The sequence below is a fragment of the Rhamphochromis sp. 'chilingali' genome (assembly GCF_963969265.1).
Source record: "Rhamphochromis sp. 'chilingali' genome assembly, chromosome: 4".
NCBI classification, from domain to species: domain Eukaryota; kingdom Metazoa; phylum Chordata; class Actinopteri; order Cichliformes; family Cichlidae; genus Rhamphochromis; species Rhamphochromis sp. 'chilingali'.
The window spans coordinates 33490620-33514919 of record NC_137948.1 but is presented as its reverse complement, the minus strand read 5'-3'; the positions used below and the strand labels follow the sequence as shown (position 1 = coordinate 33514919).

Sequence of the window (24300 nt, the reverse complement as noted above, 5' to 3'; positions counted from 1 at the left end):
GCATCAGTCCTCATGACATACTGTATACTACAATCTTTGCATCATTTCATTTAACAATCACAGCAGATAAGGCAGCTGAGTACAGTCAGAGTCTACTCACTAGTCTCACCCTTCTCAAACTACACAGAAGAGGATCTAGATTGGTATGAAGGGGGACTTTTGTGATAATGTTAACATCAGCCAGTCCTGAGCTTCCACTCTCCAACCCTTCGTCCAGATAGAGTGGGCAGTGGTAGATTGGTACCTGAGGGGTAGTTAAGGAAACGACGGCTGCACAGTGAACATTCCTGTTATCCATTAAATATGAACTTTTGCAGGGGGCTGTATCATGGGAACTGTTTGTGCTCCTGACTTGAGCTTTAACACAAAGAAGTGGTACTGAGCAAGACTGAGGAGAGACAGTGTCCTGTAGGACTTGCAGTTGTGTATCCCATGATGCCCCTTTAAGTTCCAGGCCACACAAATACACAGAATCCAGAGGAAGTGAGATGGGGTATGTGCTGTAAGACAGAACCTGTGTGGACAAGAACATCAGAGCTTATTATCCTTACTAACATGTTTAGTGGTAAGGAAATAAGTGTTTACTATAATTTTTAATTTGAATGCTTTACCTGGAACTGTAGAATTATATCAGTGATATATTTACGATATACTTGAGCAGCCTCTCTCATCATTGCCACCAGCAGGCCTCTGGCGTTTTTAAAAGCAGATAGTCGATAAGCACCAGGTGGATCTGAAGCATCATGGTGCCACAGATATGCACTGAGCAACTCTGCCCTCCTCTCCAAGCCAGACAAGTCAGTGAGCTTGAGGAGGGACGCGAAGGTCAGCGAATACTGAACAGGCTGCTGCAGCTGTGAGAGGAGCAAGGATACCGAGTCAATGAGATCATCCCACTCAGCTTGGAGGAAGTCACGCACAGGACCACGAGGAAGAGCTCCTGCACTTTCATTCTTGCTTGTGAGGTAGCGCTTCAGACCCTCCAGTCTGACTCTGGCATCACTGAACGCTGGCAGCGTAGCAAGCTGCTTTTCTTTGGTGCTAAAACGCCTTACTGATCGAAGGGGAGTTTGCGAGGTCCGCAGTAACATGGTCATGTTGTAGCTGGTGATCTTGATTATCTCAGTCGTTATGTCAGCATTAAAGCCCAGCACCACGGGCTCGCTGATGTTTGCTGATTCCCAAAGACCCTGCTCCACGACCTGCAGCTGTCCAGACAAATCTGAGGGCATAAAACATCCCAAATCTATTTTACAGAGAGCAGCCAACAGAAAAGCATTCTCACACACACACACACGCACACAAACACACAAAAACACACACACACACCAGCTCTAAGTCTGGAATTCAGTCTCATTTTGGTGCAGTATTGATGCACCAGTGTTCTGAGAGCTTTAAAGAAAAAATTGAACCATTTCTCGTCAACAGTGAATGTTAGTTAAATTGGTAGAAAAATGTCCAGTTACCAGAGTGACCAGAACTTCTGACAAGTTTCGAAAGGATGTGCGGTCCGCTGTTCAAGTGACGTGAAGCTGTAGTGAAGCAGGTCTTGGCAATGTCCTCCAACACCTCCAAATCTGCAGAGTCTGTCACATGGCCACCATACACTAGACTGACTACGAATGGAAAGCAAAAGTTAATTAATCGAACAGTAACTGAATTAGGGTGTTTTATATTTTCATATTGCTTCACCTGCTAAATATTGCAAAACCTTAGTCTTGTCATGGCACAGATGGGCAACATGAATATATGCATCCACTAAAGCATGAAGGTCCTCCTGACTCCTTCAAAAAAACAAGAAGAAAATGTATACATTTATTTAGATTATAAATCTTTAAACATCATACAACAACCTCTACCTCTTCATCATAAACAATTTATACAATGCATATTTACTTCCTTACCAGTGATAGATTCTTCCCTGGTACTTGTAGGTCTGTCGCTGCACCAAGACAGAGTGAAAGATAGCGCAGCGGAGGAGTGACTTGTTGTCAGCCATGATACCCAACTGTGGCTGACTGATGGATGCCACCTGTCGCAAAGAACAGCTCAGCTCCTCCTTCAGATCCCAGGAAGAGTCACAGACCAGATGCAGAGCACACATTCGCACTGACGCTGTTTAAAAATAAAGACAGTCATTTCAATCATTATGATTATTACAACAAGAGCAAAACTGGAGTAGCTGTTTTTCTGAAAGCACATTTATAACACACATTTCCAGCACACCAGCCAATATTACTCACACGAGCATAGGAGAAACAAAATGTGTAAGTGCCCCACTGCTGACCTACATAAAGCACTCTGTCACTAAAAACAAACCATGACATGGTCTGTGCAAAAGCTTCACTTTAGGAATCTTTCACATATACCTGTGAAAAATAGCTCTCCTTACACTGTAAAAGGCTGGAAGTGTACTAAAGTACAGAGTTACATGTTAATCTTCAAGCTGAATGGACCAACAGTGATGCTACTTTTAACAGTTGTTCGCTGTCATGACAAAAGTATGCTTCAGTACAACAAGATCTTCATTTCATAAATTAGGGTCACATTTAGAGTAAAATAGAACAGATGGAAATAAATATTTGAAAAAGCAGCAACATAATAGATCTACCTGGTATGAGGTGTGATGTGTTTTCTTGAGTTATAAACCACAATCGGAAGCTGGGGTGAATCAGACAAGGCTTCTCTGTTTAATAGGATGAGGCACATAAGTAGGCGGAAGAATCCACAAACATAAAGACTGGACAAGTTCTATAAATACATTTAAACTGATTTTGATTTACCCCCTACCTTTGACTGAGGAGATTAAATGACTGAGTTTAGCCACTACGTCATCATCCAGTTGTTCGAACAGATGACTGTTGTTAAACACCAACCAGTGGCCGTCATTAGCAGCTTTGTCCAGCATTGAAAGGAAGAGATTTCTGTCACAGAGAGCCCAAAAGGAAAGGACTTTCACCTGAATCTAAAGCATAGGAAGAAATGCATCAAGCACTGTATTACAGGAGTAACTCTATAATGGCAGAAAAAACTGTGCTGTCACCTCTTTTTTTCCTGGTACACATTTGGCCAACTGGTTTATTAAACAAAGAGGCTCAATGCTTATCTGCATATCTCTATTTGGATTGGGCAATGTAAGAATGATGGGCTCCTTATGTTTGACCAAATATAGTGAGCATGCCTCTGGGTTCCCAACGAGAGGGGCTTCAGTCTCTGTTTTCTTTTGAGGCAGGCAGAGTTGACAGGCATTTATGGCATCTGCTAGTCCCTCCAGACAGTCGGGGATCATGGTCTTCCAGAGGAGAGCCCGCTGCAGCAAAGAGAGATGGCAGTGAGAACGACAGGGAACGGGCCCTAACACTGTAGAGGAAGGAAAGTGAAGGTACTCCTGCCATTGCTTCGGGGAAGCACAGAGTGAGGCAATTAGGCCTCTGAATGAAGGAATCTTTTCCAAGCGAAGTAGCTCTGAGTGGATAAGTGGGGAAATCCAGCTGGGAAGATCAGCGATGGAGGATGGTGAATCAGTCCCAGGATGCTGTGTGTCTCCAAGGCCTATGAGGAAGGCCAACCTCTCACCCTCAGAGCACAGCTGGTTGTGCTGGAGCAGGGCTAAAGACACAAGCAGCTTCAGAACAGCAGCATGGGTCTTGAAAAGACAAGGCCTGTATTGTACCAGCACTTTGACTACCATCGTGTTTATCAACTCTTGTATTATGCTCCCTGGAACTTTCCCTATTATCCTGTCCTCCCCAGTGAAAGCTTCTTGCATCACAGTCATGAAGCCATGTAGGGAGAAATAATAGGCAGGGGAAAGACTGGACACAGCCTGCAGGGTCTGGTAGAGAGCGGCACCCAGCCTCACGAAGTGGCGAGGCACTGCCAGCAGGGACTCATGGTGCTCCAGCTGCTCCCTCAGCTGCTTCATCTCATCCTGCAGCTTCTTCGTCACTTCTTGACAAACTTTTACACGGGGAAGAAAATCCGGGTCTTGCAGCAGGACAGTGTTAGACTGCAGGATGTAACCCATTAGAGCGTCCTAAGATGAGAATCAGAAATAACTATTAAAATTTAACATAAAACTTTTAGGTAAGACTTAAAGCTGACACTGCAGTTTGACTGAAAAAAAATACAACCAACCCTAAAAAATTCAGGACACAACTGGTACAAAGTACAATACCATTGATAAAATGGACAATAAAAGTCAGGTCAAAATATTCTGCATGAATGTGTTCAGCTTATAACATGAACATGACATGATATAAAATGCCCAATTTTCAGAAGAACTACAGCATAAGCAAGCTCCTTATATGACCATGATGGATTGGGTTTTAAACTACTTTACATTCAGTGCTGTTTTGTTTAACACAAGGTAAGTCACTTGACATCAGTATGATGCAAAAGGCTGGTCTAGTCACCTCCTCTGTGGCCAGTTTCTCCCGCAGCTCCTGTTTGTAATTCTGGAATTGCAAGTGTTGAATCAGCAGCTCTTTACACTCAGCCTGCAGCAGCTGTGTCAGCATCAGCTCTGGGATGTCTTCTGAGCTCAGAGAAAGGTCAACCACACGTACCTGAGCCAAGATAGATGGATGGATCCCTACAGCACAAGAACAAGACAACTACTAACTAAACGTTTTCCAGAGAATTTCCAGAAGAGGATCTAGTTTACCTAGTCTCTACATTAACATTTGGTGTTAACCAAGACAAATGTCATTTATTTTACTTGCTCTACAAATAAAATCAGGAATGAAATCTGGTGTAAAGTTAAATTGTCGCCACTAATCAAACTAACCACTGTTAAGTAGTCTAATCGGCAGACATGTGCTGAGGAAGAGGCAAAACTCAGGATGGACCATCTGAATAGGTTGATTTAATCCTGGAAAGTAACATCCAGCAGGACGTGACAACTTGGCCAGGAACTGAAGATTGGGGATTGCACGCTCCACATGAGTAACCAGTACTCTCAAACCTACAAAACAAAAGATTAAAAATGATTATTATGGTGAAAAAAAACAGACTGTCAACCTTTACTTGTATTTTTCTTATGTCACCTCTCTCAGCAGCCTGGTCCAGCTTGTGCACCAGTTCCACGTCATCTCCACAAATTACCATCCCAAAATCTATTTCTTCCTCAAGTTTTGTGTTCTTTCCTGTTGAGTAGATATTTATCATACACTGGTCCAATACAATTCAGTCTTACATGGAGTTGTGTGATTTAAAAATCATAAAAACGGTCTTTGTATAGAAATAAAAAGGGTAACAAGCATGCAGTGGATAAAAAAAATCAGCCACAGCAATCAAACCACTAACAGGTGAAGTGAGTAACTTTGCTTATCTTGTGTCACCTATGAAGGGTGCATATTAGGCAGAAAGTAAACAGTCAATTCTTAAAACTGATGTGTCAGAAGTATAAAAACATGCATGTGTTACATTGTAACAAACAAACTGTGATGGCTAGATAAAAGTCTCCAGAAAAGCAAGTCTTGTGGGATGTTCACTCTACACACAACTTCCTGTTTGCTATTTCATATTAATGTATCCATGTTGATCCTTGTAGACAAGCATCTACACTAAACATGATTGTTGGAACTAAACAATAGAACATGAGCAGAAGGGCTGGTCTGATGAATACCATTTACCATCTGGGGATGAGATGGCAGCATATTGAAATAAAAGAAGGTAGCAGGCCAGTAGAGTCTCTGCCTTCTCTGTGCAGTGCTGGAAGAGCTGATATTGCATTCATGCAGATACTACTTTTGCACATTCTACCTACATAAACACTGTTTACACCATGTACACCCTTTCATGGCGACAGTCTTTCCTATTGCCTCTTTCAGCGTACACATACAAAATGCTACACTTCAACAACTTCAACTTTGATGAATGTCCCAAAAGTGTTCAAGGTCTTGACTCATCCAATCTGATCAAACATCTGTGGGATTTGTTAGAACAGCAAGTACAATTCATGGAGGTCATATCTCACACGTTACACAATCTAATGGTCTTCTGCAAAGAAGCTAACGGATAATAGCACAGCACAACTTCAGAGGTTTTGTGGTGTTCATGCCTACATGAATCAGTCCTGTTTTAACTGACAAAGGGGAACCTACAAAATAATAGTTGGTTTTAATGGTTTCATGTTGTGGTTGGTCCAAGTAAATGCTACATGTGTAATTAATCATTTTGAAAATGTAGGCACATACCTGGGATGAGACTATTTGGAAAATTCATCTCCAGATGTTGCTGGCTGTCTACTAGTAGAGGCCAATGCTGGATGTAGGTACTTCTGTATCCACACAGCAACAGCTTAACCATCAGCCTGGCAGAGAGAGTGTCTTCAGTTTGCCACTCATTCATCCCTAATGCCTGACCCAAAGGCAACTGCAATCTCTCAGTTACAGGGATGGGAAAACCAGGAGATAAGGAACCAGGTACAGTGTCTAACTGTGTAAACAGAGAGGTTCTGGGGTCGTTGGGGTTTATGTCGATGCTTCCTGTCTGGCACAGAGTCTGCCACTTGCGCAGCAGTTCTGTGCGTGTATCAGGTCCAAAAGGGCCTAAATACGAGACGGTTGCAGCCAAGAGGAGGGCGTCTCCTGGCACGTTTTGATTACGTACCTCTGTATCCTGGGCAGAAAACAGAGAAAAAATAATTTTCAATAAAGAAACATTCAAAAGTAAGTATGTTATGTGATATGTTAAAAGTGATGCACAATGTTTGCGAATTACCTGAGCAACAGCCCTCCAAACTTTGCCATATGTCTCACTCTGCCCAGCACATGCAGAAGCTTCTTGCTCTGCACTTTCAGCTTTGTGTAGCAGCATCAGTTGTTCCATTAGGTCATTTTGAACACACTGCAGATGAAGCTCAGTGGCCTCCAGTGAGCTGTATACCTCCTGCTTGCGCTGCTCGGCTCGATTCAACCGACTTCTCGTCTCTGCAGCCTGAACCTCCAACTGCTGCTTTAGGAACACTCGCTGCTGAACACAGCAGTACTCATACACAGCCTGGACCCATCGACAGAGGGATTCGCAGGCCTTACTGACCTCTCGCACAGCCTCAGGCACAAACTGGGGACTGTGAACTATCTGCCCAAGCTGTTGCAGCTGTTCATTTGTCAGGTTGTAGCGGTCAAAATATTCCAGTTCCTGCACAAGGAGACGTTAGTAAGACAGTAAGTTTAAAGCCTCAAAGCTACATTGACAAAGAAACTGGAACATAACTACACAAACTGATAAATGATGGCACAACTTCAGATTTATCTTTACCCTACTTATGACATGCTATTTAATTCACTGACCACTGCAATCAATGAAATCTGTAACAAATTTGCTGCAAGACATTTTTTTCCCACCTGGAAAAAGTCTGCTTGGGAAAGAAGTTGTTTAGCACTTTCCCAACCCGGTGGATGACTAAACAGCAAACAAATAGCATCCATGACTTGCACAACTCCCACAGGTGGGTCTCTGTAGTGGCGCACCTCCTCCACATCCGATGGATCCAAACACTTAAGAATCTGAAGGCCTGACAAGAATGCAGGTTTTATCTGGGGGGAAAAATTACATGTGAACCTAAAGCTCATTTTTGTGTAACAGTACTATTAAATGTTCCCAGTTTTTTCTGTCAAACTACCTCGAATGAATAAAAAGGTATTTTATAATGGGCGAAGAAATGCTTTCAGTTATTTCAAGGATTTAGAGCTACTTATTGTAACAAAAAGAAAACAAGTTGACCTGTTTTTGAGCCTGATTAATCTGCTCTTCCAGGTAACACAGTTGCTGGTCCTCTGCAGCGCACTTCTCACAGGCTTCCTCAAACAGTTTCTTATGATCTTCTACTGCTTGAAGGAGCTCTTTCTCACGCTACAGGACAGAGAGGATGGAAGCGTGGCGTGTATGTAGTTAAACAAATCATTTTTTGCTGCAGACGTGCTATAAACCGAATGCTGCTTATTTAAACTGAAATATTAGCTGAGGCTACTTTAGCATAACGTGTTCTTTAAAACTACATTTTTCCCTGATGTGTAGTATGTTCTACATAAGCATTTGAAGTGTGATGAACACACATATCTTTTAAATAACTTTTCAATGTGAATAACCTTGTGTAGTAGACAGGCAGACCAACAACTAAAACAGTACATGCTAAAGTTCTCCACTTTACCTGGTCTGTTTCAGAAACCATCTTCTGCACACTTATTAAGTGCTCTTTACGCTGCATGGATATGTTGTTCACTGCATCCAAACGAGACACAGCAGCAGCGATTCTAAAAAAAAAAAAAATATATATATATATATATATATATAAATATTATTGTGGACAAACATGGTCATTTCTGTTTAAAACATAATAGGATGTTAGCCTGCTGGTTTTGGTTACTGTGATTAATGTAGCTGTGTGACATTTTGTAGAGGATGTAGTCTGTGGTACAGTTGTGCTATAAAGTTGTGCTTTTTGTACCAACTATAATTTGGCTTTAACAGGAAAAAAGGTGCTCACAGAAATATTTTCACAAATGTGTTGTTATATGTGCAGCAGGATATCAAACAATGGAGATAAAGGAAGGAAAAGAGGGAAACCTCCTGGTCTCAGAGGTACCTGTTGGCTTTGTCCTGGCACTGCTTGTGCAGGAGGCTGCAGAGGTAACCAAAGTGGGCAATGAATTCCATATAAGTCTGAGGACTGAAAGGCTGATTTCTTAGAAGGACAGAAGCATACTGGAATGCAGACCGATGGATCCCTGCCATAGCCACAGACAGGCTGGCCTCTGAGCTTCCTCGAACCACTTAATAAAAAGAAAAGGACAAAGGTAATGTCTCGCTACAGTCGAGAGAAAAACAAAAAACAAGGGGTTTAGATTAATCCTGATGTTGTGTCTCACAAGGGCTTGTTTTGAGGCACTGAACAGCAACTTCCACCAAAGACTGGTTAGACCACGGCTGGTACACCTCAACACAACAGCTGTGCCTGAGGGCCTTGGCCATTTGTCCCTGTACAACAAATAATGTGCAAATTAAATTAGGAATAAACCCTGCGCCAATTTGTAAAGTTGTTAGCTCTTTTGGCCACACTGCAGACTTTCAAAAGTAGTTTAGTATTTGAGTTGTTTTTTTGGTATGAAATAAATGCATAGGTTTCAATAAAAATACTTACAACCCAGCTTTGTGCTTCATTTTTGGAAGGTATGTCAGTGCTTTCTGACATGCTGTATGGCATTAGCAGGAATATGTGGATATTTCTGTGGACTTGACTCAAACGCCTTTGTTAAAAAAGAAAAACAGTACATCTGGTTTAAATGTTTTCACACATTGGCTTTAAAACTGACTGCAAAATATTTTTTCCAATATATCCCTTCTTAAAAATGTTTTTTCCAAATCTACAGTATAACTGAATGTTACATAAACATATACCATCACTTTACATACTGTATTTAAGTACGTTTAAATTGACACTGACTATACCAAACGTATTTAGGTCTGTTTTGGGAGAGTTATGTGGTGATAATCTATCTCTCAACATGATGAGCATTAGATCAGCTACTTTTTCCTCTTACTTCTCAAACATCCAGTTGTCCATAAGATATCTTCGTGAGTATTTTGCTGCAGTCATTCTGGAAACAAGGTCCCTCAGCTCTTCGTCGGTGAAGAGTGCCGGACAGGCACCGTGAGCCATCAGTACCAGTAATTCTTCTCTGACAGACTGGCTGATTTCCTCATGGACCAGTATGATGACACTGATTCCATCCGACCTAGTCTTATTCCCAGCTTCTTTCAGGATTTCATGAAGATTATTTTGATTACCAGCATGTATCTCCAATAACTCATAGCCTGTAAGGTGGGCAGCTAAACAGACAGTGGTTTTGCGGCCTGTGCCCCTATCTGAGCCAATCAGCACTCCATGACCTCGAGGTAGCAGCAAAGCCCTGATAATGTGTAACAACTGACTCACCCTCTGTCTGTGTAAAATGTATTTGGTTGTGATGCTGCAGTCAGGTCCTTCACCTTCTTCTTTTCCGTCCGTAAGTACACACAGCTTTTGCACTAGCGTATCAAGGTCTTGCTCCTGATAAGAAGGGCTAAATTTAAAATATTGTTTTATCGACTTCAGGGCCTCAGAGAGATCAGGACCAAATGCAAGTTGTGCCATCGTGTCTTCCAAATACTGAAGAATCTGTGGTTGCTGAAAGATGTTTTCAGGCTTAGTTAATGCGCTGTGCAATTGGCTTTGCTGGTTTAGATCTTTAGGCAGATCTACAGGGTCTGTATTTTCACCTGCTGGCTGACTGTCCCCATCGATTTCATTAGCCAGTTTCATTCCATAGTGTGTTGCTGCTGTCTTGGCTATGAGTGACACAACAGTTTTCCTATCATCCTCTGAGCACAACCTGTCACTGAAAGTACGCATGCACTCGTGCATCCACACCTGTACTATGTTGAGAACCGATGCTGGAGGAAAGCCTGGTTGTGAAACCTCCTTGTTCTCCTTGTTTGAGATTACAGACCTCCATAGGTACATCCCCTGAAACACCTTCTGAAGATCACGATGGGAAAATATGAAATGAGGCCTCTGCACAGAGGGCTGAAATCTGTCACTTACTGCATGATACAGCTCATTAGTAGCAGTGACGATGGAAGATGACATATCCTCACCAATGTGCCTATTAAGTGGCATTTCACTGAGCCAGATTTTTAGCCAGGGAGAATAGATAGACATTAAAATGTCTGGGGATACGCCATCAAGCACAAAGATAGAAAACAGGCGTGAGAGCCGTGGGGATATAACACCGCTGTGGGAATGATCCAATCCGGATATACAGCATGCAGCCAGGTAGCTGATAGTTCCCGACTGTAACAACTCGGAGCTGTAGGTGTCAAATGTTAGAATCTCTCCTTTTGAAATACTCTGTCTTAGTGTCTCTAGAGCCATTGCAGACGTTCCAAAGACGTCTATGAACAAAAATGACAGGCATAATGACAACATAAAGATTCACACTGTACTAAATCTGGTTCAAACTGAATCACATAAATTCTGTTATAAATTTTGTTACTCACCACAGGGGGCTTCATGTAAATCATCAACAAACAAAAACAAGCGTGGCTGGTTTGCCATGAAGCCAGTAGTCTCTTTACAGTTCTTCTGGCATCTGATGCTTTTCAGTATAGTGTGCAAGTCTCTGGAGCTCAGAAGTGGACTGGCTGGTAGGTTAATGTGTGGCTTGTCAAAAGTCAGCACAGTTTGGCACAGTGTGGTTTTTCCAGAGCCAGGCTCTCCAGAAACCAAAACTGGCTGCTTTGCCTCCAACATGAGGTTCAGGAGATATGTGTATTTCCTGTACTATGAAAAACATTTGAGACACCTGTTAATATTCAGAAGCAGCGACAAATACTGTATGTATTCTAAGTATAGTAGGTGCAATGTTAAGTACAAACCATTGGAATGACAGAGCCTGTCGACAGCGTATTCGTGGGGCACATCTTAGTGTCGATACTAAAGAAGTGTTCATACACACTGACTTCATCAGGGACCACAATTTTGTATCTGCAAGTTAGGAGCACTTGGCGGGCTAATAAATCAAACTGTGGCCAGTGGCTAAATAAAAACAGAAATATATGAAGAACACTGGTTACAGAGAGAAATATCGACAGGCGGTAGTAGAACTCAGTATGTGTAAATATATAATGTGTGACCAAGTAAAAAAGTTTAATAAAAAAAAATCTTACCGAGAATGAAGGCGACCACCAAATCCCCAGATATAAGCCAAGAGAAAAATGTTTCTGCTGAGCTGCTCCTGCTTACTTTGGGCACCTGTGGCTGCTGGAGGCATATCTGGTAGAGGGGAAGGACATGACGTTTTTGTAAGGGTAACATAATTATGCCATGCTTACGGAGTTTTACATTTGTTACAAGTTATTTTACCTGTTGTGTCGATATGTGCCACTGACTCAGGTTTTTCTACTTCCTTTCCAAAATGTTGTAGGAGGGCATGCAGGATCCTGACAAATGACATGACTTCTTGCAGTCCGTGTGTGGGGGCTTTGCAAGATTTTCTTTCAGTGTGGATTGCAGAGGTTAAACTCCTTTGCCCAAGCAAATGAAGGGTGCTAGAGAAAAGATCTTCAGCCAAGTGATTCCACATTTTCACAATTCTGTGATCTAGTTTGTATTTAAAGGAGAGAGCATCTATTTCACTCTTCCACACAGACTTCCACAGATTATCTCCCGTGACATAAACAAGGCTGCAGCGGGTCACTGCAGAGGGGCTTGCATTGCATAGGTCAGTGACTTCCATAAGCAGCTTTAGTTTTGACTGAGACAACAATGTCTCACCTGACGACAGACCCAGAAAGGCATCCTGAGAACTGCACAGTGTGGTTAGGTAATCTAACCAGCCGGGCTGCCCCACAGGCTCCCCATCCATTACCAGCCACTTCACTACTACTGTCTCACCAGTTTTCTTCTCATTGTTACAGAGTTTAAAGCTTGCATGCTCACGCCTTCCTGCATCTCGCAGCACCTTTGCCAGAGCTCCATCTATCCATCCTCTCTTTTCACACAAGCAGCCAAATATCTCATCATGGGACATAGCGTTAGGAAATAAGACTAAAGTTTCAACAAAGCTCCAGTTTGAAAGAGATATCTTTTGATCTGCCTGGGGAGAGCCTGCATCAATCGTATTGTCCTTGTCAAAAACCAACTCCACTGTCTTAGTAGCCAGGCTATTCAGTGCTCCAGTCAGAGCAGTGTAACAGGTGCTCTTTCCGCTCCCGGGGGGCCCTATAAGCAAAACTGCCTGAGACAATTTCATGGTCTGGTAGAGTGTAAGAGCATTGCAAATGATGTCTGTGTCACAACAGAAGTGTTTTTGTTGTATTTCTTCTCTAAGTGCATCTTCAAGTTGGTTCTTTTCAGCTTCTTCAATAAATTGTTGGACAAGCGGAAACTGGCATGCTATAGGAAAAACGTCTTTGAAAAGCATGTAGAACTGTGAGGTGGCCTTCTTCTCGGGCAGCAGTACAGAAAGAATGGCTCTGACAATCGCTTCCTCTTCCATTAAACTTTGTACAACCATCAAATAACAACGGTGTGACTTTGGAGGCTTTTCAGTTTTCCTTCCGTCCTCCTCAAAAGGTTTGATAGGCTCATTTTGTGACGACATAAGATCAGTGTCGAGTGAATCTTTGGACTTTGAATTTTCTCGATCCCTTACAACCTGCTGCAAATGTCTTTCAGAAGCTGAGATGATCTTTTGCAGGATAACAAGAAAGCAGCTGTCATTGTCAGAGAAAAGATCAGGTAGACAATGGGACTCTTGAGCCAGGCTAATGAGGGACACCAGACGTTGACTTAACGACATGGCGTCTGAAAAACCAATGGAAGTTAGCATTACTTCTGCAATTATTCTGTAATCTGGACGTGTTAATGCGACAGATCTTGTAGCAAATCGCAGACTTTCAGGAACTCTAGATATATTTTCTTTTGATGAGATGGCAACACATCCATAGCTGAGACTGGCAGAAATGTGTTTTCCTGCAAGTGTCATGTGACATTCTGACTCAGCAGCATTTGTGAATCCCGCGACTCCATCTGAAATTTTCATCTCTGTCTCACAATTTAGCCTCTCCTTTTTATCTCTTCTTAACATGTTGAAGGACTGGTGTATGTCAACTAGATGCTGTCCTAGTATCGACAGATCACTGTGTGTTAGCAAGTCCACAGAGTTCAACACAAGCCATGCCCCTGCCTGAAGCGCCCCAACCAACATCCGCTGAATAACACGAGGCATCATGCTTGGATAACACTGTTTTAGGACAACCTGTCGCCCCAGCGCTTTTCCTAACTGGATCACAGTATTTTTCTTTCCAGACATGGAAGGGCCACCCACAGAACAACATCTGTAGGTTGTCAGAGCAATAAGAATCCCTAGTATTGCCCGGTCTGTGCAAGGTGTATGCACCATCTCCCACTCTCCTGGGCCAGAGTATTCAAAGCTGTACTGGACTTGATGGCCCAAAATATCCACAAAACATGCTGGATCATTATAATCCTCTGAGTTAATATAATATTTCATACAACTCAGCCATTCAAAAGATGACTCCCGCGCACACGGAACATCCATGAGTCGATGTAGTTGCTCTGCATGATTCATTGTAAGCTGCAGTAAAGCTCGCAGACACATCATTGTGTACTTGGAAACTTGAGTTCCAGTTTTAGATCCTGTGACTCCGTCTCTTATATAATGGCTAAGGTCTTTCAGCTTTGCGGCGATATGTGCCTTTATGGTGCTGAACTTCACTGAGCTCGATTCTTGGAAAGCTTGTAGAGCAACACTGCACCACATTGCCTTCTCCACCACCAGAAGGCACTCAAGAGGATATTCAGAAAGCAGGCCCAGCACAGCTACCGCACTGGGGAGCTGGTTGTCTCTAGCATTTGTGTCACTTGCTAAATTTTGACTGGATGGTTCGAGCTGTTTTCTCACAACAGCACACTGTGTCAGAAGCTGTACCATGGTCAACTTTAATTTTTTGTCAAAGTTACAAAACCACTTCAAAGCGTCTGCATTTGGTTCTAAAGGAGACTGAAAGGCAACGTGTTCTTGGAAGCTGCCAAAAATACCCAGCACCTTCATCTGCCTTTGGCACTCAGATATAGAATCACCATCTCTTTGTATTTCACAGTCAACTTCAAGCAAATGAACCCCTTTAAAGCTTTTTTGAACAAAGGGTTGAAATTCAAAAGGTGTTGGGTCCAAAGAGAGTATCTGCATCACTTCCCCTTCACTCAAAAACCAGAATCTGGGACACTCTTCACAGAGGTCATCAAGAAGATCTGACATTTGTTTTGAAATGACTTCCATTGCAGACAAACCATTAAGAAGAACCTGGCAAAGGCTATCACCACGAAATCTGTCATTTGTTTCAGTGGAAACTAAGTTCAACACACGGGGTTCGTTTGATATAGAGGCCATCATTTCCTCGAATGTCTCATCAACTGGTTGAAAATGCTTCAGCTATAAAAAAAGATTTAAAAAAAGATTAAAAAAAAACATCATTAATCAAACACACTGACTTCACATTCATGACAGTTTAAGGCACAAGAACCTACCAGGTCCATTCTTTGAGTACGGAAAAATGTCCCACCAAGCACGTTGGTTAAGAAGGCCCACATTTGCTGATATCTTTCAAGTAAAGCAAGCAGCTTCTCTACAAATATTTGAAGGGAAAATAATTCTTACAAGTCTGTTTGAACTTTTTATGGACATTAAGATAAATTCTCTCTTAGTCTTTCAATTTTTAAAGATAAAATTAGTTGCCGCTTTACCAAGTTCTTGTAGTGTTTGAATCCAGTCCTCCAGCGGCAGCCTGAACTCAACACTGTATGGGGACTTTAACATTGTGGACAGCATCATCAAACTGGTCTCAATCTCAGCAAAGTGTACTCCCAGATCTGTGTGAGGAAACACAAAGCAAATGTAAGCAACATGTAAGCTGAATATACCAAATACACATTTCCTCCAAGCAGAGCAGCTAGAAGGTAATTCAAAAATAATGCTTGCAGTGACTTGAGCCTCACCTATAGTAAATCTAGGATCACTGGGGTGTTTCCTGTCAGTTAGCACATTGAGAAGGGCGCCTTCTGTGGTCTTCCCAGTGTGTTTGCACCGTGTTTCCACGCAAAGGGGAGCAAATACATCCAACTGAAAGAGTTTGCCTTCCCATCTGTGACAAAGCTTTTGGAAAGTTTGCTTCATGTCACACTCCCTTTGTGCACATCTGCAAATCTGACAAAATAAAAACACAGCGTCTTATGTCAGATTCGTATTGCGTGTTTTCAAAAGCAACTATTTCAGCAGACTGTTTGCCTGTTATTTCCCTTTAGCAGAACTGCCAAAGCTGCTCTAGTTAAAACCTCTCTCGTGTTCTACCTTGTCAATCAGATTCTGATGACTTTCAAGTTGTTGAGACATGAGATCAGCAACAGTCACATTCTTCTCTGATTTATATTTTAGGCCCAGGTCTGCACAAGAGAACATATATTTCAGTTCTATTACATTTACTGTGATTTTAGAAGTATGGAAGTGCTATAGCATAGGCACACTCTCTGACCTTCTAAAATGGCTCTCCAGTGTTTTCCTTTCAGTGTGGGGCTCTGTAGCTTGGCCAGGACTAAAAGCTGATGGCTTATGTTTTCCAGAGATCCTAAAATCTCCTGCAGCACTGCATCACTGGCAGGTATGGTGGTTGTTAAAGATTGAGCCTGCTCCTTCCACTCTGTAATTTTATCCTGGGCTTCAGAGACCACAACCTGACAGAAAAATGCATGTGTTATTTGTCTGTTGGCAATATTTATACCTCAGGGTTTGCTAGAATAACAAAACATTATTTATACATCTATACAGTTTAAATATCAGTAGATATAATTTATATAAGTACAATGCTTTATTTAATGACCTATTATAAAAATAGAAAAACGTGTCTTTTAGAAATGTGGCACCACACTGGAATTTTTTAATTAATTAAGAAATTAATCAAGCATAAAATTCAACCACTAATTCTTCTGTTCAGGAATGCTAGCAAATAAGCGTAATTTGGCGTCTTGATCAAAAATAATAATTTGATTTACTATTTTTTACAGTTTTTTTGTAAAACAGCAGATTAAAAAATTCACATATAACATTAATTCTATTTTAGCAGTAAAAGTATCATTTTGATTAATGGGCTTGCACATACTGGTGGATTAACCAGTACAGAAGCATCAAAAATTATTTTAACCATTATGTACATTTAGCATAGCCTTACATGACTGTATCATGGGGTAACCTGTGATTGACATACCCCGTTGCAATTTTTTTGTACAAAGAAATAAATATGTCATCTCATTAACATGAGAGGCGGTTCTTGACTCTGAATATGTTTAACAGAGAAAAGGGTTGATTTCATGTTACCTCACTAAAAACCATTGGCTTCCATTCTTCCAGCCATGTAGTATAGACTGCTATCAGTTCCCACAAGTCTTTGCGGGCTATGACCTTCTGAACATCTGTGGTCAATACGGTGAGATCTATTGTATGTTCTAATAGGAAGCAGAATAGAGAGAATAAACATGCTATTTGTAAGCACCTGTTTGTTTAATCTTCACCAAACCAAACCTTTCAATCCTTCAAATATTCAAAATACAGCATCATCTCACCTCCCATCTGTTGACTGCTCCTACTAAGCAGGTCCAGCTTTGCACTGAGAGTGTTTACATGCATGCACATGTAGTTCAGTTTGGACATCATCTCTTTGGCATTTTGGCAAGGATCAAGGAAGGGTCCAGATGTAGAGTCAGAGACGATATTTTTAAGGTCACAGAACAGAAATGAGAACATCATGTCCACTGCTTTAGCCATTGAAGGATGATGGCGGCAAACAAGGTCGTCTGCTTCCTTCAACAGGGGAATAAAGCAATTCCACAAGTTCAGCATCTAAATATAAAACACAAACAGAAGCACGAGGCGTTACCTGAGCACACTCACATCCCATGTAAAGCCATGATACGCTTAATATTGTGGTTATTTATAGCGTATTTGCCATTTCTTTGCATTTGCTTTCAGACCTTTTCTTCCACAGTCAGCTCCGCCTCTGTCATATTCCTATAGTTCATGCAAATCGTGTTTTGAAGAGACTGAATGTACTCCAAATATTTCTGTTTGTCAGGCAAGACCTTCACAAATTCCCTCACCTGTCAAAGGAAAAAATTTGATTTATAATTTTGCTTAGATTGCTTAGAATTTAACTACATACACAGACAGACAGACAGACAGACAGACAGACAGACAGACAGACAGACAGACAGACAGACAGACAGACAGACAGACAGACAGATAGATAGATAGATAGATAGATAGATAGATAGATAGTCTTCACTACTCGATCGATCGATCGATCGATCGATCGATCTAGGGTTCTTCACTACTGTGTCTTCAAACAACAGCATGTACATCTTAATGCAGTAAGCATCACCTGGATAAAGGAATCTAAATTCAGAACACATTTACCCTTACAAAGCAGTCTTTGATGTAAATAATTTAGCTGAAGTCAAGAGACAAGACAAGAGGTGCCTCCAGAGGATGTGAATGTTCTGACCACCCTCCTTCTTTGGGTACACCACAAAAAAGTAGCCTAAAGTCTTTACCAAGGACTTTTTTTTCTCCTCACTTAAAAGACTATCTATCTGTTTTTCCTATATTTTATCACATTCTACACTTTTTTGCAAATAAGTAATTTTAAAAAGTTTCTGTACCCTAAGAGCATATTTTGAGAAGTCACGCAAGTCTTGAGGTGCTGTCTTGAGTTCAGCAGTAGCTCCCTCCAAATATGATATGAGGCTCTCTGACTCCTTCCTTATCTGCTCAACTAGTTGCTCTTGCACTTCCTCTTCGATGAACCTCAGCCGTTGCCCTGGAGAAACACAGGGAGAGATGAGGAGGGCATTTATTATGAAGAACAAAGTGTAAGTAATGAATTTATCTACCAAGGGCCAGGACATTAAAGCACTTCACGATTTTAAAAAGTCACTGAACAATTAGTTCCTCCTTCTTGAAGCTATGCTGAATTGACCAAAGAAAGGTCCTTGTATATGAAAGTATTTGAATCTTCAAGCTATACTCAAGATACAATTTCCATTTCATTCGATAAAGACATACCTAGAGCTTCCTTTGTGTGGGTGCAGTGGATGACGAACAGCTGATTGGAGGAAGAAAATGACGAGTCAGCTGCACTGATTCTTTCAGCCCAGTTGCGCACCTTCCTAATGTTCTCCTCGTACACTGACGCAAGCCGACCCCTCATGGATTCCAATGAGGCTCGACTCCACTGACAAGTAAACAAATGGATCTGTACCATCCATGCGTAGCTCTCATACAGCTGTTGGATCTCTAGTTCGGCTTCCTGTCCAGAGAAAAACAAAACACCTGTATAAATCTGATTGTTTGATTAATGCATTTAATACGGCTATTACTGGACTTGAAAGTGACAGTCTTGCCTGCATGATCTCAGACTGCTCCTTCTCAACTTCTTTTGTGATGTCATTGATGCTGATGTGCCACTCTAGCTGGCTTTTGGAGAGAGGAGAGTAGCAGCCATGCACCATGTTGCCTTGCACCACTGGAAAAGCAACTTTAGGCAGTGTCTGCCAGCAAGCTGACATGTCTCTCAGAATCTGACTAGTGTTCCCATCAGTGTTTTTGTCCACTGGGAATGAAAAAAAGAAAAAAAAAATCTGTGACACATTTAGACCAGGCCCAGGCACACTTTCACATCAGTACTGAGGGTTTACATCAGAAGGAGCTCATATAAAGGAAACAGGAGCCGTAACACTCCAATACAAAAGGTCATACCTGTATTTACAGAAGGGTTAATACAGCTGAAGTCATGGTCTAAATCCTGAGCAGAGATTAGCACATCTTTGCTGACCTCTAGGAAAAACCCGCAGTCATCACATTTCTACAAGTAATGAAAGCTGATGTGAGACAAACTCATGGCTGCTGTTTGACTAAACATAAAGAAAACACTGATGTGATTATACTATGCATAATTGTTTGATGTGAAGTAAATACAAGCAGACAGTCTCAAAGGCCAAATTTAAATCAGGCTTATTCACAGAACATAGAGTGAGAGAAACAATTATTTGACCCCCTGCTGACATTGAAGTTTGCTTATTCACAAAGAAATGAACAGTATGTAATTTTTATGGTAGTTTTATTTTAATGGAGAGAGACAGAATATCAACCTCAAAAAAATCCAGAAAAAAACAAATTCTATAAATGTTAAAATAATCTGTATGTTATTGAGCTAAATAACTATTTTCTGCCTTAAAACGCAGCCCTCATGGCACAAAGATTACAACCAATCAATCAAAGCACACCACTTACATTCCTGTCATGGTCCTGCAGTCCTCCTGTGCTGGCTCATTCATTTCGTCTTGCTCGTCTCTGCAATTTCTATCTCTCCTTTCTCTGTGTGTGAGTGCATGTGTGTGTCTGTGTGAATGACTAACCACACCTTGTGTTTCAGTGGCAAGATTCTCCCCTGCTGCCTGCCCTCCAGGTCAGCGCAACTGAGTTGATTAATTCCCATGTTGGTAATCGTCTGATCAGTATTGATCAGCAGCCTTCATTTGTCGCCTGATCATTAGACTGGAAACAGAGAAGTTGGCTCACCTGCTCGTTCTTCTCCGCGTAATTTCAGAGTGAGTTACTGCGAGAGACAGAATTCCTGTGGAGAAATATTCTGCGGAGCTTAGGAATCAGTAACTGGAAATCCTTCTGTTGTCACATTCTGTTGTTGTCTCACTTTAATTCCACCGAGTCTGCATCTTGAATCTAATCAGTCCATTAGTTATGACAAATCCAACTGCATAGAACGGATTGGGCTATGCAATGTAAGATCTTGATTGAGAACCTCTTTTCTGCAGTCAAAACACTGAAGATGGGTCATTTCAACATAACAATGACTCGAAAACATACCACCAAGGCAACACTGAAGTGGCTAGCAAAAAGTACATTAAGATGATGGAGGGGCCTTGCCAGTCTCCAGACCCAATTTTGTAGAAAATCTGTTGGAGGAGCTGAATATTTGAGTTACCAAGCAGGTTTAAAAACCTAGAGGATTTAAAGAGTTTCTAAAATGAGGATAGGGCCAAAAGCCCTCCTGGTGACCAAGTAGAAGAAACGTGTTATCGTTGTTCTTCTTCACCAAGTACTAAGTTGCGTTTTAAGTGAGGATCGAATGTTTATTTTATTCAGTGACATGCAAATCAATTTATAACTTTTCTGTAATGTTTTTTGTCTCGATTTTGTATTAATATTCTGTCTCTCTCCATTAAAATGAAACAACCATAAAAATTAGAAACTGTTCATTTCTTTGGAAGTGACCAAACTTACAAATTCAGCAGAGCATCCAATAATTATTTCCCCTCTGTACATGATGATTGTCCTGCAGAAATGAAACTGCTCCTGTGTTTGCATCTGCTGAAACGTGTAAATTACCTGAATAATAGAGTCGCCTACAGTGAGAAGTGCTTGGCTCACTGCTTCTTTGAACAGATGTATTGGGGGCTCCACTGTCAGCTGATTATCAGCACTGAAACGCAGCTCGGTGTGGAAGAGAGAGCGCTTTGGCAGTTCCTTGCTCTAACGAATGACAATATACATAAAGTTAATTTCATTAAATATAACTTCATTGTCATTTTACTTCATCTAACACATCATCTATTACTTCATGCAGCAGTGGTGCTCCACAGTTATTGTAGGTTTATATCAGTAATTCTTCTGGTTATTGTTTGAGAACAGTAAACAATAAAAATACTGGGTGAAAGAGAAAAATAAAGACTTGTACAGCTAAAATCAAAATTTTTTCCAACCACAAACAGTTAATAAGAGTTCATTTTCAACCTTTAAAAGATCGAGAAATGAAATAGCATCTTCTAGTATGACTGTCACGAGACTCTGCACAATCATCTGATGCACAAGAGCTGCAAAATTTCCCAATTTCTTCAAGGTGCTTTCAGACTGGGCCAACTCTTTCTTCAGCTTGCGCTGATGAGCCATGAGCAAATGTATGGGTTGTTGGAAGCTCTTTGGATCGTTAGCAAGTTTTAAGTGTAGCTGCAGCTCCTGGTGTTTCTTATAGCTGTCTTCTTTCACCTGAGGATATTAAATTGTCTTTAGAGATCATTTGATTAAAAAAAAGGCTTTGTTGTCTCTTATGATGAAACCATAAAAGTTGACTGTGGTGTAGTACCATATTTAGGGTGAGAGTGTGATACTGTGATAACTTCTCCAATATCTGCAGACACTCCTGATTCTTGCTTATCAGTATGTTCTTGAATTCCGTCAATGTGTGGCATTCACAGACATCCAGAGGCATCCAGTGTGTCTCTTTTAGTTCTTCAATTACTCTGTCAAAGATATTTTATTGTTGAAAATCTGAACCTGTCTCAAAGTTGAAAACTTTAGACTGTTGTTGGCTTTAACTCACCCTTTTAATAGATGCAGGGCATTCCTGAACTGAGGTACAGCTATGAGCAGCATGTCCTCCAGATTCTTTCTCCGGCGCTGAAAAATTCTCTTGCGCGTGTTTTGATGCCACCTGGGGAAAAAAACATACAATTCAAAGGAAACAATAAATGTAAAGAAAAAAGGAAATAGTTTATACACTGAGTTATGCAAAAGGTATAACATTAACATTTATTACCAGAAAAAAGCTTTCTGCAGTCTAAAGTCCCTGAAAAATGCAATTTTCTGCAAATCTGTCCACAGCACATACTGTCTATACCACTCTGCCAGACTGACAGTTCCACCAATACCCGTCTGGGTAACATGCAGGACAGTTTTAGAGGTGAAGACATAGTGCTCAGGACCAGCTTCACTGGGATGGACAACTCGCAGGTCATAGGGTCTAAAAACAAAGAGGACATGCGTCAGTGGATTTATGGTTTGACAAGGGAAGATTTACCAAACCATGAAACTCAACTCAAGTGTTAAATAATCTTTCTCATCTTTACCTGTAAGCATCCCCATCTACTGTTTTGAGGTAATAAATCTCATATTCTCCCAGGTCTCTTTTCTGAACCAAAATTTGAACAACTTCTGCGCCAGTGAGGGGAGATATACTTGGTTTGGTAGCCCTCCCATGTTTCAAGGTTGCTATCTTTTTATACTTGCAAGTTTTGGCTGTTTTTGATTCACCTTTTTCCTGAATACTGAAAAAATGAAACACAAGAAATTCATTTAGGAGTTTCTCTCATTTACAGGGAGTGTGACAACAATTTTATTTGTTGATGCTATAAATTATAACTATCTTTAACATAAATGCTATCTGGAATGACACTTACACCCAACAAATACTGCATTGAAAAGTATCACAAAAGCCAAAGTCTAATTATCTGTAAGCATTATTATGTACCTCTCTGTTGTCGACTGAGTAATTCTAACAGGGATTTCTGTCCCTAGTGTTGAAGCCATTAATTGAGGTCCTTCTTTCCATTTTTTGTTGCCTATGGCTATCCCAGGTCCTACTTTAGCAATAATATGAGGCAAGTCTGCCAATGACAAATGTCCATCAGAGTGGACATTTTTGAGGAGAGAGGAACAACTGAACAGGGGCTTGGCTGCAGAAGCTGATAAGACACGAAACGGCTCCGGGCACAGAGGTGGTAAAGTCACTTTAGGAGAGTGAGTCTTTTTCTTCGCCTTGTGACCAGGCCTAGCAACATCTTTACCACGGCTCTGAGACGATCCATCACAGGATCTTTCCTGTGAGGCGGCATCAAACATGCTGATCTCCAGGGAATACCATCAGCAGCTCTTGTGTGACTTACTCTGGAATTTCTGAGGAGAGGGACAAATAGGTAAATTTAGCCTGAATCACAAACTATACTGGCACAATATATAAACCCTGCATTTTTAACTAAGCTTTAAAACTGTAGACAGATGTACTGCATATGAAATTGTATGCCGATTGTAAGCAGCAAACACAATTTAAGGTAGTGAATAGCTTTAAAGTACTACTACTTATACTTCTTTCTAGTTAAACCAGTTCCACGTTCACACAGATGTTCATTCAAAGCTTTTCATTGAATAAATAAAAAAGAATGCTGCACACAATAGCAGGGGAATGATTGAGACGACACTACAATACGTTTAAAAAGTCGGACTTTCTAATAAAATTGAGGAAGTCTCTCAAATTTAAATCGAGTAAAATTACTGTCTAGTGCAAGTACATCCAACACAAACAAACACAAACAAAGACACGCTTGTCTACAGTATATATTTCGCTGCCTTAGTCAGATCGTGCAGTTGAAAATGACATTTTATCCTTTTAAATAAGCATAAGGAGACGAGCCTCAAATAAGCTAGCAAGTTGCTAAACTTGTTATAAAAAGTTAACACATACTTTAGTAGTCCTTACCCAAGTTTAACGGACTTACAGTGAAGCTCAGCGTTTACACAACTAGAAAGCAGCGGGCGTTAGCTCCGAAGCTCAAAAAACGACTTTTAATAAACCAAATATTAAACTAAGAACTAACAAATACTTCTGCGAGTCTTACCTGTGAAGTTGTTACTACGAAGGCTCGTTGCCACGGTAACGTCCAGACGCTTACGCCGGTCTGCAGAGTTAGTGGGTCTGATTGAGAAAGTCAAGCACGCCGAGTTTAAATTGTTCGTGGTGACCTTTAACCTCGCTGCTTTTCGGAATAATAACGTAGCAGCACGAAACAAAGTCAGACATTTTTTGGATGTTTTTAGGTGGCAGAGCGCT

At 41.1% G+C, this 24300-nt stretch overlaps 2 protein-coding genes across 2 annotated transcripts in view; both read right to left on the bottom strand.

The window, feature by feature from the left end:
• The window catches only part of LOC308394986 (extracellular serine/threonine protein kinase FAM20C-like), a gene marked incomplete at both ends in the record, with an annotated part of 34671 nt that overhangs the window by 1353 nt on the left and 9018 nt on the right, over positions 1-24300 (bottom strand). The window lies entirely within an intron of this gene.
• Positions 43-24114, bottom strand: dnhd1 (dynein heavy chain domain 1). The gene is made up of 44 exons (XM_080879637.1): positions 24089-24114; positions 22945-23369; positions 22544-22741; positions 22234-22437; positions 22018-22128; positions 21781-21937; positions 21432-21683; positions 21027-21170; positions 19377-19482; positions 19022-19230; positions 18684-18927; positions 18281-18438; positions 17594-17719; positions 17186-17462; positions 16941-17068; positions 16102-16300; positions 15921-16012; positions 15569-15776; positions 15317-15442; positions 15101-15198; positions 11912-15005; positions 11716-11821; positions 11425-11584; positions 11047-11329; positions 9549-10941; positions 9149-9254; positions 8877-8985; positions 8594-8780; positions 8159-8261; positions 7732-7860; positions 7353-7544; positions 6727-7146; positions 6201-6624; positions 5049-5147; positions 4790-4966; positions 4416-4594; positions 3044-4036; positions 2791-2965; positions 2612-2686; positions 1905-2115; positions 1693-1784; positions 1467-1616; positions 612-1222; positions 43-514 (listed from the first exon to the last, which is right to left on the bottom strand). Exons 2-44 carry the CDS (start codon positions 23313-23315, stop codon positions 86-88), a joined length of 13305 nt encoding a protein of 4434 aa, XP_080735763.1. The 5' UTR covers positions 23316-23369; positions 24089-24114; the 3' UTR covers positions 43-85.

Coding starts and splice junctions, on each gene's coding strand:
- dnhd1 (XM_080879637.1), bottom strand. CDS start 23,315: ATGTTTGATGCCGCCTCACAGGAAAGATCCTGTGATGGATCGTCTCAG. Junction 15,443..15,568: donor TGATCCTAGATTTACTATAG/GTGAGGCTCAAG, acceptor TTCCTCACACAG/ATCTGGGAGTACACTTTGCT. Junction 1,617..1,692: donor GGTTTTGCAATATTTAGCAG/GTGAAGCAATAT, acceptor TTCCATTCGTAG/TCAGTCTAGTGTATGGTGGC.